The sequence below is a fragment of the Lepidochelys kempii genome, chromosome 6, assembly GCF_965140265.1.
Source record: "Lepidochelys kempii isolate rLepKem1 chromosome 6, rLepKem1.hap2, whole genome shotgun sequence".
Lineage (NCBI taxonomy): Eukaryota > Metazoa > Chordata > Testudines > Cheloniidae > Lepidochelys > Lepidochelys kempii.
Genome location: NC_133261.1, coordinates 24770527 through 24789190, shown reverse-complemented (window position 1 = coordinate 24789190; position 18664 = coordinate 24770527). Strand labels below are relative to the sequence as shown.

The following is an 18664-nucleotide window of genomic DNA, read 5'->3' as shown; positions in this document are numbered from 1 at the left end:
AACAACTTATTTGAATATTAAGCATGCATGTTTTCTGAGGCAGGGCTCTACTGGAGCCTTGACATGTTATGTGCATGCTGAAGGAGAGACTTCATCTGGCCTGTGCACATGTATGCAGGAAGGTATAGCACGAGCATTTTCCCTTCCACCCTTACATGTAGGAATGAACAACAGTCTCAGTTCTTGTGCCCATCTGAGTTCAAAAACTGCATGGCCCAAAAGGGAGGGTGCCTGTAGCCTTGGCCTTGCACCCCTTAGCACTGGCAAGGAGAGCAGGAGATGCTGCTGCACTTCTTTAAAGTCCCCATCAACCTACATATAACTCAGAACTCACTGTGTATTGTTTGCTTTTATCTCTCTGGAAGTCTTCCCTTTGTGCACCCTGACTCAGCATGTCTATGTGCTTTCCTGACAGCAAGAACTATGTCAGTAATTATCATTCATGGTTCTTTACTGCAGTGTCCTGTCAAGGCCATGGCATTGACCTGGCTGCTACATCCAATGCTATCACAAGCACAGATTACTTATATTTCAAAAAGTTGCTTTACTAGGCAACAAGTGCTTCAGGGAGCTGTTATCCCTGCCCTTGACTTGGTGAGCCAGAATTTGACACTTCTGCTTATTGTTGCAGCTACATTTACCAAAATGACTGCTGCCACCAGGATTCTTTCTAGGAAATAAAATATCTGAGCCATTGTATATCTTATTTGTGTATTTGGCTAGCATTAGCCATGTCTGCATTCGTGTGACCCAAAAGGTAGAAATTTCAATGAAAGCAGCCAACCTCTACTCCTTAAAAATAAAGGAGAACCGATTGAATGTAAGAATAAAAAGGGATCTTGAAACCACTGACCATGAGCAAATTGAATTCTGTGCATTGAGATCACAAAATTCAATAGTACAATGGTGTTAAATTTCAGGGAACCTAAGTTTGAGGAAATATGAAATCCAGTAAGGAAGATCTGATGTGGGGAGAAATCGGGGGGTTATACAAGATATGACAATTAAGCCATTACTGAGTAGATGACGTCTGAAATAGAAGCATAGTGAATAAGGAGCCAGCAGTCTCCTTCATGAAGGAGTGTTCAAAGACCAGAGGATAGAGAAAAAGCCCTGTACTGTAAATGGAAAAGAGATGAGGTAACCAAACAAGAACATAGTTTAAACTTGCAGACAAAAGCCAAATGAGTTATAGGAAGCTTTGTATTTACCTTGCCTCATTTGCAGAGTAAGTATAATGAGACAACAAATGGCAGAGAAAGTAGGTCCATTTAAAAGTAAATGAAAGTGGATTGAATGGCTGATATGCTCAAATATTTTTTCTATTTTTCAACAAGAAATATGTTATCAGTGGTCATGAAGTGAGAACCTTGTAAAAAATACTTACCAATAAAGCCCAGATGGGTTTTTTTGGAATATCTGAACATAAACTATTTTAAAACTCCAGATGATATGCATCCTAGGATACTGAAGAAATTGCTGTAGCAAATGTACTGTACCACTGTCAATTACTTCTAAAGTGACAAAAAACTGGAGAGGGACCATAAGATGGGAGAAAAACAAATATAAAGGGGAACTTTGAACAAGTAATCCCGGCAATAGCCATTTCGTAAGTCTAGCCTCCTTTTCCTAGTAAAGGAACAAATTCCAAATTTTGCGGAGGTTAATAGAACCATGAGCAAGAAGCATCATGAGATTAAAGAATAACTCTAAACAAACTTGGTTGTGATAGAAATTTAAAAAGTGGTGAGTGGTAGATGCATTGTAATATGATTTTAAAAGAACTATTGACAGTACCTCAAAACTTGGTACTCAGTTCATACAGGTTTTGATATAAATGCTGACCTGTGAATAAAAAAGTGCCATAAACAAAGTTATGATAAATGGCAGAATAACAAGTTGGTAGAAGTAGGAATTGGAGTAATGCAAGAGACGTTTAAGACAGCTGTTAAATATCAGATATGTCTTCAGTAGAACATGTTAATTTGAAGTTGACAGTAAATGAAGAGTATTTGATAACACCACTGAGCACTGAAAATAAGCTATTTAATGGGAAGGGAAACATGGAAATCAGTAATGCTAAAGACTTTACTGAATTTCAGAATCATATTTAGCTTTAGAATTAACATGGACAGCAGAATAGCAAAAATGGGCCATGCAGTTTTGGACTGCATATGCAGATATATTATAAGAAATAGGTGATTTCTTTCTGTAGGGTTCGCAAAAAGAAAAGGAGTACTTGTGGCACCTTAGAGACTAACCAATTTATTTGAGCATGAGCTTTCGTGAGCTACAGCTCACTTCATCAGATGTTTACCGTGGAAACTGCAGCAGGTCTGCTGCAGTTTCCACGGTAAACATCTGATGAAGTGAGCTGTAGCTCACGAAAGCTCATGCTCAAATAAATTGGTTAGTCTCTAAGGTGCCACAAGTACTCCTTTTCTTTTTGCGAATACAGACTAACACGGCTGTTCCTCTGAAACCTGATTTCTGTAGGGTTGTGATATGATTGCATATGGAATGCTATGCTTAGTTCTGGACTCATCAGAAAAATACTGACAAATTTGAGGGAGTTTCTAGAAACAGGTAGCGTGGCCTGGAGGATTGAAGGGAAATAACTATTTTACCCTGAATCTATAGCTTGTCTGAGCAATGACCAAGTGGGGATGTAAACTTATATATTTAAATGTGTGAACCATAGCAAGTTAAAGGAATTACTTAGCCTAATAAAAAGTGATATAGTTAGGAGTGGGATGTAATGAATAAGCAAATAAAGATAGGCTAAATATCAAAGGAAAATTTTCTGCAATGAACTTCCAGTCAGCCAATGCCTTTGGCACGGTGTGTGCGTTCAAATTAAATCTAGATTGGATGGCTGTTTCCAAAACTGGATGCCTGGAATTTGTTGGTGTTGAATAGGATTTTAGAGATAATTGCATTGAACAGTTGATTACTTAAAGAATCAAGTGGGACTGCCCGAATGTGTCTGAGTAGAATATTAAGGAAACTGAGCCTCATTTGTTTGTGGGAGAGGGGAGAAAAGCCCAGATGCAAATGTATGTCATGCCTGCTTTTTAGAATGGAGTAAAAGGATTTGACACGGCCTGACATGTAAAAGGAACACTTCCCCCTCCTCTTTTGTAGGTACTTTCTCTTGATACTGAATTATGTCATTTATAGAGGATATTGCATAATTACCATATGTTTGCAAAAAGAAAAGGAGGACTGATTTCTATTTTTATCTTCCTTATGGAAGATCACATTTCTCTCACATTCAGTGCTTCATTTCACACTTCTTTTAAAAAGAATGCATATTTGTTTAGGCCCCAAATTGCACAGTCACCTTTTTAACTGTACTGAGGTAAGCTCAGGGGGCAAAGTTAATTCCACACAAAGAACTTCTTGAGACATTGTTCTGTTAAATATTCTGATTTTTTCCTAATGTGTGCTTGCACATCTAGCTTCTCCCCCTTAATAGTTGCACTTCTGTGAACAGATCAAGTCACCTTCAGTCAACTGAGAATTTAATGACGAGCTGCCTCCAGTATGCACATTACATATTTCTGATAAATGGTGATGGGGGTCACTGCAACTGCACTGACTCTAATACGTGCTTAATATTCAAAGCCTAGATGAAAGACAGGCTTTTGGCTAAAACACAGGATTGCAAGTCCCTTGATTCTCATGGCCTTGCTATGTATCATCAGGCAAGTCTCTTGGCCCTCTGTATATCAATTTCCTCAGCTGCGTACTAGGGGAAATTTCTGCCTTGGAGTGGAGTGTAGGATTAACTTAAATTTTGAAGTGATTTGAGATCCTCAGCTGAAAGGCACATTAGCAGCACAGAGCTTGTGTAGCCTAACCAGAAGAAGGCTGAGGGGAGAGATGATTGCTCTCTATAAATACATTAGAGGGATAAATACCAGGGAAGGAGAGGAGTTTAAGGTAAGCGCCGATGTGGACACAAGAACAAATGGATATCAACTGGCCATTAACAAGTTTAGGCTTCAAATTAGGTAAAGGTTTCTAAGCATCAGACAAGTGAAGTTCTGGAACAGCCTTCTCAGCGGAGCTGTGGGGGCAAAAAACCCAACTGGCTTCAGGACAGAGCTTGATAAGTTTACAGAGATGATGGTATGATAAGACTGCCTACAATGGCGTGGAGCCGATTTGCGACTGCTAGCAGCAGATATCTCCAATGGCTGGTGATGAGACACTAAATGTGGAGGGTTCTGAGTTACTACAGAGAATTCTTTTCTGGTTTCTGGCTGTTGGGTCTTGCCCACATGCTCAGGTCTAACCAATTGTCATATTTAGGGTTGGGAAGGAATTTTCTCCTGGGTCAGGTTGGCAGAGACCCTGGGAGTTTTTCACTTTCCTCTGCAGCACAGGGCATGGGTCACTTGCCTGTTTAAACTAGTCTAAATGGCGGATTCTCTTTAACTTGTAGTCTTTAAATGGTGATGTGAGGACTTCAGTAACTCATCCAGAGGTTAGGGGTCTATTACAGGAGTGGGTGGGTGAAGTTCTGTAGTCTGTGACGTGCAGGAGGTCAGAATGGATGATCATAATGGTCCCTTCTGGCCTTAAAGTCTGAGCATCTATCCTCAAGTATCAATTCTTTTCGAATTCTAAAAATTATTACATTTTTAATTTTATTTTTTTAAAATTAATCTAAAAATTAAAATTAGAATTCTATCCTCAAGTATCAATTCTTTTACTGAGAACATTTCTGAAAGGCCCTGCATTGGGCAAAGTGACTCCCTCCAACCGCCCAGCTGAGGGGTTTCGCAAATTGTTTGTGCAGAATTGATTGACTACTGTTGAATTGAAAGTGTTAGATGTTTACACCCTCTGTCGATGTAGCATGTTTCTATAGGCCTTTGTTCCTGGCCAATCGTCCTTTCTTATGGAACGCCGCCTCACACAGAGGTGTTGGCAGTGGGGATCAAACCTGGGGTCTCTGGAGCTAAATGCGTGAGCTGCTACTGCATGAACTAAAAGACAAGCTCATCAATTTTTAGCTGTCTAGCCACCGCCAGAGGGGAACAGAGCACCGCTTCCAGCATGCGGAGGGTTACACTTATTTGAAACAGTTCAGTTACAAGCCTCTGTGTGTGAGACGATGACAGTGTTTTGTATGTCTTTTCCCCATTCCTTGGCAGTTGATTTGAAAAAGGGAGAGGGGGGTAAGTTGCATCACAGAGTTTCATTAAAGTATTACCCTGCTTAATCTACCAAGCAATGCAACATACCATAAAAATCTAATGCTTGCTATAATTACTCCTTATGATTCCCCCCCAGAAATAATCAGAATCAATTTACAGAAAATGCATTTTGCTGGGGTTGAGGAAGGAAAACTGTTTTGCCTACAGGCATTCAGGTAACCATGACATTGTAACAAAGACACTCTGTTTGATTTATTCTTGTAGAAAGTTTGTGATTTAAATTTGCAATAAAATGGCAGGTAGATCACGGTTGAGAAAACTGAGGCTCACACATGGGTATCAGAAGAGGAGATCGGGTTTTTAATTTGTGCTTGAAGCCTTGGGGAGAAGAAGAGAAGGACTCCTTAATGTGGCAACTAAATTATTGGTTCTTGGAACACGAGGCTGCCATAGCATATATCAAAACAAAACAGTTGCCAACATGTTTATCTATACTGAAAGTAAATAATCTGATTCTAATATGTGCTTTGTCAGATCAAAAGTGACCTGACTGACAAATATCATTCATACTCAGTCCACGTATGTCAACGTGCGCACATGGAAAATGACTGTTCCACACCACTTCTTAATTTCTGCTTCATTAACTTTTTGCCAGAGTGATGGAGCCAGGAGTTCGTTTTATTTGCAGCATTTCTCGATAAAGGATAGTAGTAACATTTTTTGCCCTAATAAGTGTGTTCCTATAAAGCTATTGGTCAGGAAAAATTGTGAACTCTGAAATATATTCCCTCTAATTCCTTTAATGGGAATTACGTTCACTACATTTTGTCCGTGGGTGACACACAGAATAGCAGTACACATGTTTGCAAGTACATAACTTTGCTCTTTTCTGTTAAGTAAAATGGAGTTTGTAGCAACCCACGCACATTGTTCTTTGTAGAATTCCTCTCCGTGTTTAGCTCTGCTTTAGGAGGGAGTGAGCTGTTTCTCCTTTTCTCTCTCTGTCTCTCCCCCAGCTCTCCCAGATCCCTATGGCTGGGGACATAGGTGTTCTTTCCAATGTCTTCTCCCATACCTGTCCCCTCTTTGGGGTATGTTTTTATCAAGGCTGTCTTATATTTCCTGGGGAGAGTGGTAGGAAGAGGCATAATGCTACTTTAACTTGCCCTCATGTTATGACCATTGCTCTTTGAAGAAATTTCAAAGAGTACCGAGTGAGTATGTCCCAATTTACCTAAAAAGAAAACAGAAGAAATTCAGGGGCCTCTAAATGTCCAGAACTAACCAAATACATGAAGTTGGGTTGGAGACTTGACACTTGGTTATATAAGTAAGGGTCATTCCAAAAATAACAAAAAAGCCTGAAAGATTTTTGTTGGTTTTGGAAGAGAAATTTGTTAAATTCATCCCTGCAGTAGAGAAACTCATGCATTGGTCCTTGAAGTCAAGAAAATTCAAGGCAGGCATTTATAGAATAGTATTGTGCCATTTTTTTTTCCCTCTACCAACTCAATTTAACCTGAATTCCAGGTTTCACTAATCTTCCAGGAAACAAACCACTCCTCTTTATTCATTCTCTCCCTTTGTCACACTCTCCAGATTTTAGATTCCCATCCTCCTTCATGTAGGATCATGGGTCATTGCTTAAAGTCAGTAGTTGGAGGAAAATGGCTAAATTTTAATAAGGGAATTCATTCATCCCCTTATATAGGCTTGTACAAAAATACTAGATCTCACAGGAAAAACAGTCTTTTGGATCTCTAAGCTATACATCTTGCTAAATGGTGTCAAACTGCTTGACCTCGATAAATTAAATCTCAGAATTGAGTAATTGCAACACCTTCTCAGAGTTAAAGTAATCCTTATTTCTCTTAGTGCAGCACTTATATCCAACCTCAAAGCAAGTGTACATACCCCCATTTATTGCTGAAAGCACCCCCTTTGTTGTCATTCCATTATTTGGGACTTTGTGGTTTTATTAGCAGTGGGTAAAAAGAAACAAAATGGGCTTACCATGTTGAAAAAATAGTTACCTTGGCACAGCGAAGACTTCTTTTGCCCCTTCCTATACATGAATATGAGGGGAGGGCATTTTCTCAAGAAGTTATGTTTCATGTTTTTGTAGGAACAGCTCAATTCATTTATTTATAAATCTGTTTTATTTTTCAAAACAGCTTAGCATTTTAAATGTAAATAGCAACTTTAAAAACAATTAATTGCTTGGCTTGTCAAAGACTATTAGTGTATTGGTTCACTCCAATATTACGTGAAGAAATTTGATTAGAACATAGTTTTTATATTAATTATATTTATCTTGCAAATATATCTTTAAAAGTATATTATGAATGTCCAGTTCTTTAACACTTTCCCATAGGCAGTGCAGTAGTACTCAATATCTTGTCTTAAAGATTCATTTTAAGAACGTCACCCGAGGTGTCTTGCTGCAATCCCAAAATGAAAGTTTTGTGCTATGTGATAAAAGTGAATTAAATTTAATTCTTCAAATCTAGGAGAGAAAGCAACCCAAAGTATGTTATACTTTCTTTTTTGTTTGTTTGTTTGTTGAAAGGACCAACCAGCTGGGAATGTTCACAAAGAAAGAATTTGATCAATTGGCCCCAGTAATGGACAGCTTCAGTCTCATGACATATGACTATTCAACACCACAGCGGTAAGGATCCATGGCTGGGCACAGATAACCAGAAATTAGTTGTCAGTTATGTAACTGTGAAAACTACAGCCTTGGCTGATTACAGGAAGAGTGGATAGTTTGTTCCAACTACACCAGATAGGGCTTTTAGGTTAGCAGTTAGGATTATGGATGAAGGCTGAGACTTTCAAAGATGTCTAAGATTAGGATACTTTATTCTAATTAACTTTAATGGAAATTGGATGTCCAGATCTCTTAAAGGGTTTTGAACCTCAGCTCAAGAGTTTGTTTGCTAGTAACTGGACATCAGTTTCTTCTATGTAAGATGATCTTTGCTTTGCTTCCAGACCCTAGTTGGTGCAGTTTCAAAACCCATGATGGGATGAATGTACAAGTGTACTTTCATTCTGTGGAAAAATGGTACTGTGCACAACTGATGTTTGTACTTGCCTAATTTCGTCTTAGAGTAGACTCTAGCATTTCGGAAATTGTTTTTAAATGCTATACTAAAGACTTTCATTCCCACTGGCCATGCTTGACTTCAAACTTAACTTCCTGCTAAAAATATGCTTCTGAAGCTCCTGATAAATTTACAGTATATAGCTGAAATTTGGTTTCCCAAGGTCAGTATTGAGGTGAATTAGTAACATCTCCCTGCCATTAGGAATATCATACCATTCACTTGTACTAATCTGCAGCACTCCTAAGGGACTTTTGTTGTATCTAGTATTTTAGCATTTTGATAACCTCTAGACAGGTTTGTGTTTGGTGCTTGTTTTTCCACCCAAATGTTTAAAAGAAGCTTGTCTTTATTTTTGGAAAAGCGTTTATATAGTCCCTCACTCCCAAAACTTCCCACATCCTGCCTCTACTACTCCTCTTTCTCAGTTTCCACCACTCATTCTCAAAAATCCACTCCTAAAGCCCTAGAATAATAATAAAAAAATAGCTGGGAATGAGAACTGAGATTTGAACATATTTCTTTTACATTCTCTTTGCTGAAACATGTTCCAGTCCCAGCCACATATGCAGCTGGTTTCTTATGGCTACACAATCAGATGAAAAATAGTGACAAAACGGGAAGCTTGTCAAAGAGACCCCGGCAGTTCTTGCTTAGAATCTCCAACTGCTATTTACTCGTAGCTGGCAATGGAACACAATACTGCTAAGACTGTATTCTTAAAATGTTTAATGTTGCATCATTATCATCTATATATACTAAGTGAATAGACACTTTCAAGATAGAGAATCTAGCAAGCGATAAATTATTAGTTGAATAAACAAAGCCTTAAAAACAGCATTAAAGAATTGCACAAGTTTGATCTTGAGCTTGGTATCAAAATCAAACAGCTATAAGATACCATTTTAATCTGAGGTGGAATTTTGGTGGAACAGCAACTTTGGTTTTAAGCAGTGTTATGGAGACATTTTGAGTCAGTTCTTTAACTGATGCATACAGTTACTTAAATCTGCTGTTGCTGCAGTGCAGCTGCTCTTTCTTCACAAGTTTCAGAGTAACCCGTGTTAGTCTGTATTCGCAAAAAGAAAAGGAGGACTTGTGGCACCTTGGAGACTAACCAATTTATTTGAGCATAAGCTTTCGTGAGCTACAGCATGCATCCGATGAAGTGAGCTGTAGCTCACGAAAGCTTATGCTCAAATAAATTGGTTAGTCTCTAAGGTGCCACAAGTACTCATTGTCTTTTTTCTTCACAGGGAGTCACTTCTTTTAGAGTCTGTAATAACACCTGTCATGTCCATTATTAAAAGAAATGTGATTTTATAGTAGTACCTTATCTTGAGACAGGATTTTTTGACTGGTTTTAACCTTGTATTCTGAATTTCCTTGGATAGGTCTTATCTAGGCTTGGGAGGATTAGTTTTTTTAAAAATTGGTAAATGTAAGTAAGCATCAATTTTACTGTACATGCACAAACCAATGAAAAATACTTCCATTGGTGATCAAAATTTACAGCTAGACAAAGTAAGAAAAATGCTCCTTGAGAACTTATTAGAGTTTGATTTAAGGCTATGTACTTTGTATATTTCAACATACGATGTTGAAAATGAGTGTTTTACTGGATATAAAGCTTTAAATATTTGAATTTCTACATCAACTATCATTAAATAATTGTCTGACTCCCTATAATTTCCTGCAACTGTGAAATTTAAATCGATGAAATTAGGAAAAAAATGATTAAAAATAAACATTGGTATCTGTTGAAATTATTAAAAAAAAAAAAATCAAATTCTGCCACACCCAGTCTTAACATATGAACTATAGGACACTGCACCCATTTTGACACTACACCATTACCTTTAAAGATGAACAACTCATAATTTTTAGCAAAGTATTTTCTTTGCTAAAAGAACAGCATGCTTACTATTTTGATTTTATTCTTAATTGTACAGATATCCAAAACACTTTGAGGTAGATAGTCACCAGAGGGTGAAAGCCTCTGTTCACAAGACTGGAATATGTTGTTCCTTATGTTAGGCTACTGAGTCTTGGTGCACATGATGACAGTCAGTCTGTGTGGTCCAATTGTTCATTTTACAAACATGGCTTTTCCTTATGATGCCATTGCCCATCCAGATAATTCTGCATTTATTACCACAAGGTAGGAATGTTAAGCAACAGTGGATTAAATCCTGCTCACCAATTGTTGACTCCTTGTGTGAGTAAAATGAACAGGATTAGGTCCAGTGTGTTAAATGTTGCAACGTAACAGCAAATGTCAGAATGGTATACTAAACAATTCAAGGCACTGAGGATTTTGAATTCTCTTGTGGACATTATCCTAAGCCCAGTGAAGTGGAAAAATGCTAGGTGGAAGCCTTCTCTTCTGACTTATGTGAGATGTTTCTTTGCCTTTTTGTGCTAGGAAGGGATCATAATGTCATCTGAAAATCAGGTTGTGTGCTTTGTGCATCAAGCTAGAGTTCAGACTACAAGCGGCTGCCCATTTAGCCTTTGTAATTTTTTCATGTGCCATAGTTCACTCATCAAGTTATAATTAGTTCAAGAATACAAAGCTGCTGTTATCTGAAAATAAACACTTACTGTTTCTGACATCCTGTTTATTCTATTGCTGACTCAACAGGCCTGGCCCAAACTCCCCTCTTCCCTGGGTACGGGCCTGTGTTCAGGTGCTTGATCCTGAATCCAAATGGAGGAGTAAAATTCTGCTGGGGCTGAATTTCTATGGCATGGACTATTCAGCACTGGGTGCCTCTGGAGAGCCTATCCTTGGTAACAGGTAAAATGTCTACAGATGGTGAACTTTTATTTAAAGTTGATGTCTTTCACAGTTTTAATAATTAGTGTTTAGAAATACTGACTTGCAATCATAATGGCAGTGGCAAAAATGATCAAGGCTTTAAATTAAGTTGTAGCTTCAAGAAATTCTCTCATCAGCCATAGAAAATAGAATAGGGACTTCGTATGCAAAGGGACTGGCTTGTGTTTTTGGAAGCCAGAAATTCTGTTAAAATGTTCAGAAGCATTGTTTTCCCTTTTGCTTTTTCAGCTTCTGAAATTATCTGTTAAACTAATTTCAGTATTTGTTTTACAGCCAGAATATGCCGCCACAATACAGTTGCTTTCGTAAGTGGTGTTTCAAAGAAAAAGATACAAAAAGTTGCCTTTATTTCTCTTTATCAGCTTATTCTCAAGGCAACTTTACCAAACATAACCTGGAACTCCAATTTGGTTTTTAGAAGAAAATGGCTGTTCCAATTTTGGGTGATACCGACACACAATTAGCCATTTGTCCTCTTTCCAAAATACAGTATAGATATAGCTGGCTGAGCCAGAGAAGGAACAAAATACCAGTGATTTTTGGCAGGTAAATAAACTTTGTTCAGCAGTTTTGTATGCAAGTATAAGAATCTGAAGCACAAAGTACAATTCTCATTTTCAACTGTAGGCCAGATGTGTTAGTTAACCAGTGCACCCAGGATAATTATTATTGCTTGTCCATTAAGCAGTAAAATACAACTTAGCTGGGCAAATATTTCTAAACTGAGGGTCTGATTTTCTGTCTTGGCCTTCATTTGTGCAGACATTTGTTGCCCACATGAATTGCTCCCACAGTTTCCTTATCTGCCCTTTATTCATGCCTTTTTCTGGCAGTATGTTATAGTGCAAAATTGTAGATGCATTTCATTGCAGGTGATGAATCATTCCTGATTCTAGCTGAATAATGGGGTCCTGAATGACATTGACTAAGGGATGGTGAAGAAGAAACAGTTACCTAGAACAGAAGCTTATATATTAAAGGATTCTGCTGTGGGTAGCAAAATGACATGAGCTCTGTGTAGATCGAAAGCTTGTCTCTCTCCCCACCAGAAGCTGGTCCAATAAAAGATATTACCTTGCCCACCTCGTCTACAGTAAATCTATCATATTGCAATAGTAAAATGTGCAGTACTGGTTTTGCAGAAACAATCCTACGGTGTTGAAGCACTTCTGTATTTTCTAGATTTACTCTAGTAATTAATATAATTAATATAGTTTCCATTACAATACTTGACGTATAGAAACCTACGAATATAGGTATACTATCTTCTGGCTTTTATGATACTGCACTGTCTGTAGTGAAGTTTCCAAAAATAACTATACTGTATATCTATATAGTATCTACTTTTATAGTGTATTCTATAGTATGTTATGGGACCCAATCATGCTGTCTTTGAGTTAGTGGCAAAAAAACCCCCTTCTAGTTAAGTGGTATAGAAAATTACTATATCTGTTTCCAATAGAGGATACATTTAGAGATGTAAGGGAGTTCGCAGTGAATACTATGCAGTTAAAGTAGTTATTAAGCAGGGGAATGGTCCTTCTGCCATTGAAGTCAGTGGCAGTGCATAGTATTGTCATATTTCAGTTAGCAAAAGTAATTGGAAACAACAGTCTAGATAATTTTTTTTAACTTAGTAGGCTTTCAGTTTTAAACAATTGCTTCTGTTCATGTATGCAGCTTTGTAATTGGTGCTTCTGCTTTATTTAATAAAAAACAGATTCACGGTTTAAGCTAATTTTTTTCCAGGGTTGTATTTTGAGGATGCATAGTTAAATTCTGGAATCTCAGCTATAAACACTTAGAAGTTGAATCTGGATCTATTATTGAAAAGTACACTGACTGATGATCTTCTACAATGAAGTTAATTTTATTTATTTTAACTGGTAATAAACTGTTCGTAAAGGAAGCTCCAGCACTTGCGTGTCTGTGAAAATCATTAATCGCACAACCAGTGGGAGTGCTGTATTTGTTGACTTGGGGGTGTCTTGAATCTGCAGGCCAATATGGGAAATTGGTACACAGCATCTGATACATATACATGAACCCTCACTGCTTGCAGCACTTCAGAGGAGAGATCCCCTACTGGTGGTTTACAGATACACAAGGGGTAAGGAATATGCCCTTGGCTATGGAACTTGTTCATCATGGTTTTCTGCTAGAGCCAAAGGTTGACCTTTATTTAGGACACTTTTCTAGGGCCATTTACTTATACAGGCTTTTGCCTGAGACCTACTGAGATAGGTCTGATCCTTTTCCTTTTAAGGGAATAGATGGAGAGTTGGAGTGTGTCTTAAGATTTTCACTGACAATAAGTCAGTGTATAAATTGTCTTTTAAATATTGTAGATACTTGTAAGAATTTTATTATACTTAATCTTTAAGATCTGATTACTGGAGCACCATTTCGGGGGAAGAAAATGTACTAAGAATAGGATTAATACACTATTATGTTACAGTGAATCACAGGATACATAAACTTCAGTTTACAAGAAAAGATGTTCTGGGTTGCTGCTTGTGGGGTGTGCAAGGTGAGGCATGAGTCAGCCTAATTGAGACTTAATCAATTTTGGCCTTTATTTATAAATTTCAAACAGAATCTCTGTCATCTGTAGTTTCTGATAATCTATTTGATAGGTGATAAATAGATAAGACAGAACAACGAGGAGCTCAAGCTACTAACTTTTGGGGTACTGGGAAGCTCTCCTCGTTGTCTCAGTCTGTGGTCAGGTATTCTCCAACCTGAGTCTGTGTTCACTTGGTTTCTTATACCTTTCCATTTTACATATTCATTACCTTTCTTCCAGTCAGCATTAAGTATTGTGACTTGGGCTTGCTACTTTGCTCCTTCTCCTTCCAGCTCTGCTGCAGAAAATGGAAGTCATCTCAATGAAGTATAGGGGCCTGTGGTGAGCAGTAGAAAGGAAAAGGAGGGGTCTGGCAGAAGTTCATTCATGTTTTCTGCCTTGGTTTTGAGGTGAAGGACTCTTCTCCTTTCCCTGTGTGGGAAGAGGGTGAGGAACTCAACATGTTGTCATCTGGCTAGGTTTATTTCCTTACCCTCTAGCCTTCCTTGTCAGATGAGCTGGAGAGTGTGGGAGGAAGCCTAAATGGCAATGCACTAACTATATTGTAGGAAAAGACTGAAGGACTATCCTGATGGCGTTAGTGAATTCAGTTGTAGATGCAGCGAGAGGAGGGAGCTGTCACTGAAAACTATTGCAGCCTTCTCTCCTGCCTTTGTCTCTCTTCCTGCCCCATGCAATCCATCCAAAACTTTGCCACAAAATCCATCTTGCCCACTGCTGACTACAACCAATTTCTTCAAACCCCTTAGTGGCTTTCCTTTTGTCTAATTTTATTATTCTGTTGTAAAACTGCACCTTTCCAGAGCTCTTGGAACAGGTGAATAATTTGTTTTAAAAGCTGTTGTGAAAGGTGACTCTCACCAGCAGTGGTGCCTAGTGGTCAGGCTCATGGTCCCCCTTTCTTTTACAACTCTGTCCTATGGGATCAGTCCCTTCTTTTGTGGCTCAGTCCTCCGGCCAAGTCATGCGCTATACTCCGCCCCTTTCTGGATATACAGAAAGAAAAAAACAATAATGGAGAAGTCTTTTGGTGTCCAGTAGGGTGTTGGGACTTTCTCCTTAGCTCCAGGATTTGGTGTCTTGTCCCTTCTGCATTCAGGGTTTTCCCCAGCTGGATTCCCCACCAAGCGGTAGACTCCTGTTGTTGTCCCACCTTCAAGTGCTGGTAGGGGAGCCCAGGCCTACTGTCCCCATCAGGCTCCAGTCCAGGGTGATCTAAGTTCTGTACTGTAGGGTGCTAAATAGCTGCATCCTTGCATCACTTCCCATCTGAGTTTCCCTGTTTTTATTTCCCTGCAGGTTAAATTAAAGAACTGAACTGAAAATAAAGTTTCTGATCTTCCTAAACAGTCTCTAGTCTCTCTCCTTTACTGGCTTGGGCAGGACCAAGTGTGGTCAGGTCTCAGGCAACAAGAGCTCCTGGGCTGTTATTTCCCCAGAGCAGAGATCTGTTCCCTTCTCCTGCTTGCCTCCTTCTGAGCTGCTCCGCTTTCCCTTTTAAGCTCCTCCAACTTGTACAGGCTTTATAGGTATGGCGGGGCAGGGCTGCCTCGGCCCAGAGCTGCTCATAAACCCCTTGTTCTCCAGTCTGGGATTTGTATACCTCATCTCATTAGTATATACAAATGTCACCACTGACTGTGCTCATTTAATTATCCTCCGCAACCCACCAAGAATAAAATTTCCCCTCTTGTTCTGCCTCAGACATTAAGGCTCTGCACATTTAGTTCTTTTCTGCTTCTCTGGTAATCTTTTTATTCCTGCTGCCCCCTTTGGTGTGCACAAACTGTGTGACTGGGTTACCCCTTTGTGCTCTCCCACTTCAGTGTCTGCCTTCTGCTGTGCAGTCCCTTGAAGGCAGCTCTGTAACTTTACCTAGTGTAAAACGGTGTATGGCTTGCTTATGATCTTTTCAAGTACTTGTGTTCCTGAGTCTGCCCTGACTTCCAGTTTGTTTCTGGGTACAATCCCAAGTGTTTGCTTTCACCTGTAAAGTGGTCAAGCAGTACGCTGACTTGAGTCCTGGCTGCCTCGAAGACAGCCTCTTCAGCTTGTCAACTCCTGTAGAATAACATGAAGTGTTTTGTTAATAGTCGTCCCATGTAGGTCCAGAGTGGCTGGTACTGTTGTCTTCAATGTCTCCCAAAATTCAATATTGACCTGGGCATATTGCAAGGGCACACACTTACATAGGTCTTTGCCTGCAGGTATATGGGAATGTCCGATCTTTTTTTTTTTTTTTTTTTTTTTCAAGTGGTAAGTGGATACAGTTGGAATATGTCTTAAGCCTTTCATAGGCAATGAGTCTGTGTGCAAGCTGTTTGATTTTTAAATATAGTATGCACTGAAGGATTTTGTTGCATCTAAATATTTAATTTTATAAAATGTGCAGAAGTGTTGAAACCTTTGCTGGCCTTGTGTTTTCCTCCATGGTAGGGATGGTTGATGGCAGTATAGTGAGCAGTGAATGGAGTGAGGCTGTGAGCAGAGGCAGACTTCATGCACTGAATATTTTCTAATCAGGAAGGTCACAAAATAATTTTCTGTAACATTTCTATTTGCATAAAATATCTAGCCAATGGTTTTTATTGTCGAATGTAATCTGAAGGTATAAGTACTCAATCAGAATTTGTCCAAATAGACATACAGTATATCTGTATGATATCCTTTGCCTTTATGTCCATCATAAAAAAGTAATGTGTATATATTTTATTATAATTAAATGAAGTGAAAACATTTTTTCTCTTACAGCACAATGCTATCTGTCATTGGGAGTTATTATACTAGAAACTAGTAGTAAAGCTGCTTACATTTTGCAATAAGTATATGTTCATATCTCAGTGCAGCTCTGTAAATATATTTTTTGCTGTTTTAATGAGTCCATCTCACAGTGATAGGACATCTCTGATACTTAAATCAGCCAAGTACCAGCATGATTTTGCTTCACAGAAGCTGTGTTAGCTTCTCCTTTTTTTCCTCAAACAATTTTTGCCCAGTTTCTGAAATAAGACGTGTGGATCTGTAATGTAATCTGGTTTTTAGAGGTATAGTATTTGCTGCGCTCCGGTCCTCAAGCATGAAGTTCTGAACTGCAAACATGCAGTCATTAAAACGTGCCACTATATTAAAATCCTGTCAAACTTAACCATCTGGTCTTGGCGACTTGCTGATCTAATTACCCATTTGTTCCAGCACTTCATCTATTGATATCTCAATCTGACAGTACGTCATCCTTACTTGAAAAGAGTAGATCTGGGGTGAGTAGCTCCTTAATACATTCTGAATACTGAAAAATCTGCAATATCCTTACCCTTTATTGCTTCCCTTAGATCTCTGATAGACCAGGAGGCCCATTTATTCTTTGACAGGCTAAGTTCTGCTTCCCATATATTTATTTTTCCTTTGGCTGTTTGCTTTTCAAAAACTTTCTTAGCCCTGTGAACTTTCATCTTGCGTTTTACTGGCAATAGTACATGCTCCTTTTTCTTGGCTTACTTTGGGTGGCTCTTCCAGTTCACCGATGCTACTCTGTTCCTTGGTGGATAATATCTGTGAAGTATGTGTTGGTTTTGTTATATAGAAAAGATGGAGGCCAGTAAACTTTATTGTTGCTTGTGAACTAGAATACATTTGAACTTGGGTCACTAAAGTCCATCATGTGCAAACAGTGTCACTCACTCCGTTTATATTAATGTAATGTTGATTTGTGCATTAATTAGAGGTACAATTCCAATGGCTTGTGTTATACAGGAGGTTAGACTAGATGATCACTATAGTTCCTTTTGGCATTGGAATCTATGGATACTTGGCATTGCTCTCCAGAGTTTTTGGAAAATACAATAAAATTTTCCTTAACTGGGATGTCATGGGGCGGTAGGGAATATTTTTAAATTTATATATAAAAGATTACTGCAGTGCCTTCTTCAAGAGGCTTTGTCTTTAAATCCATCTGGACACTGAAGCTGGCACAAAACACATCTGCCTGCTTAAGTGGAGAATCATACTGTGAGTACATTACCCCACTACTCCATGATCTGCACTGGTTCTGGTGTCTGGATAGAATTAAAGATGGTGATATTGACCTGTAAAGACCTTGATGGCCTGGGATTGACATTTGTCAAACAGCCCCTCTCGTACTGTACTGCCACAGCTGATGTGCTTAAGCTGGAACACCCTTTTCGTGAAGGGGATAATGGGGATTGAAGGCCCTCAACTTTAGAACTTGCTGCAGCCTAAATAATCCAAATTTGCTGATCTCTACAGCATGCTCTAAAGTTAATATTTCCTTCCTAGTTTTTGAGGAGAATTGAGGGTGGGGGAGTAGTATTTTTAGCTTTCTATATCTTTTGGCTGCTTGGGGCTCAGATGAAATTGCTAATGTAATGAAGATGTCTGGACAACCATTTTAAAGGATATCAAGGATGCTTAGAGCAGATGAGAACATTTGCTTTTTATTCCATAGAGAAATCTAAAATTTCTATAAACATACATTTATATAGATATAAAAACCTACTTGTGCCAAACATTATCCTTATCACTTTTTTTGTCTGTATTCCCTTTCTCTGCCAACTTGTTCTTCCTACAAAGTAAGGTTTTTCCTAGATGGGTCAGGGACCATTTTCCTTTGTCGGTACAATTCCTAGTGCATTTTGGGTACTACCATAATATAAGTGTGGTTGTGATGGCCTTGGGATCAGGATTTGAACCCACTCATTGACTAAGAAACACAAACTCTGTTCCCTGGGAGAGCTTTAAGCAAATCAGTGGTCCTGATTTATCATGTCCCAGTTAAACTTAATATACTGTGTGTATGTTGAACCATTAATTTGTACAATACTGTTAAAGGGAAGGGTGATAGGTATGCCAGTTTCCTGCAGTATTCTTGAAAAACTTTATTGAATTAAATTTAAGTATCTTTGGAGTCTCTTGTATTAAAGGGAAAGGCTATATAGTATTG

General features: G+C 38.6%; 1 protein-coding gene across 8 annotated transcripts in view; it reads left to right on the top strand.

Annotated features, from left to right (window-relative positions):
* The window catches only part of CHID1 (chitinase domain containing 1), a 332345-nt gene that overhangs the window by 97386 nt on the left and 216295 nt on the right, over nucleotides 1-18664 (top strand). For 5 of the 8 annotated variants that reach the window (XR_012159318.1, XR_012159319.1, XM_073347175.1 and 2 more), the window contains 2 exons: nucleotides 7738-7839; nucleotides 10923-11078. The exons of 1 other annotated variant lie outside the window; for it this stretch is intronic. Coding sequence is in view for 5 of the 7 variants with exons in the window: in XM_073347175.1 (XP_073203276.1) it covers nucleotides 7738-7839; nucleotides 10923-11078 (258 nt within the window). In the remaining 2 variants the exon portion in view is untranslated. Of the gene's footprint in view, nucleotides 1-7737; nucleotides 7840-10922; nucleotides 11079-13120; nucleotides 13320-18664 lie in introns of those variants that run through there. 2 more of the 8 variants (XM_073347174.1, XM_073347176.1) reach the window with 2 other exon arrangements.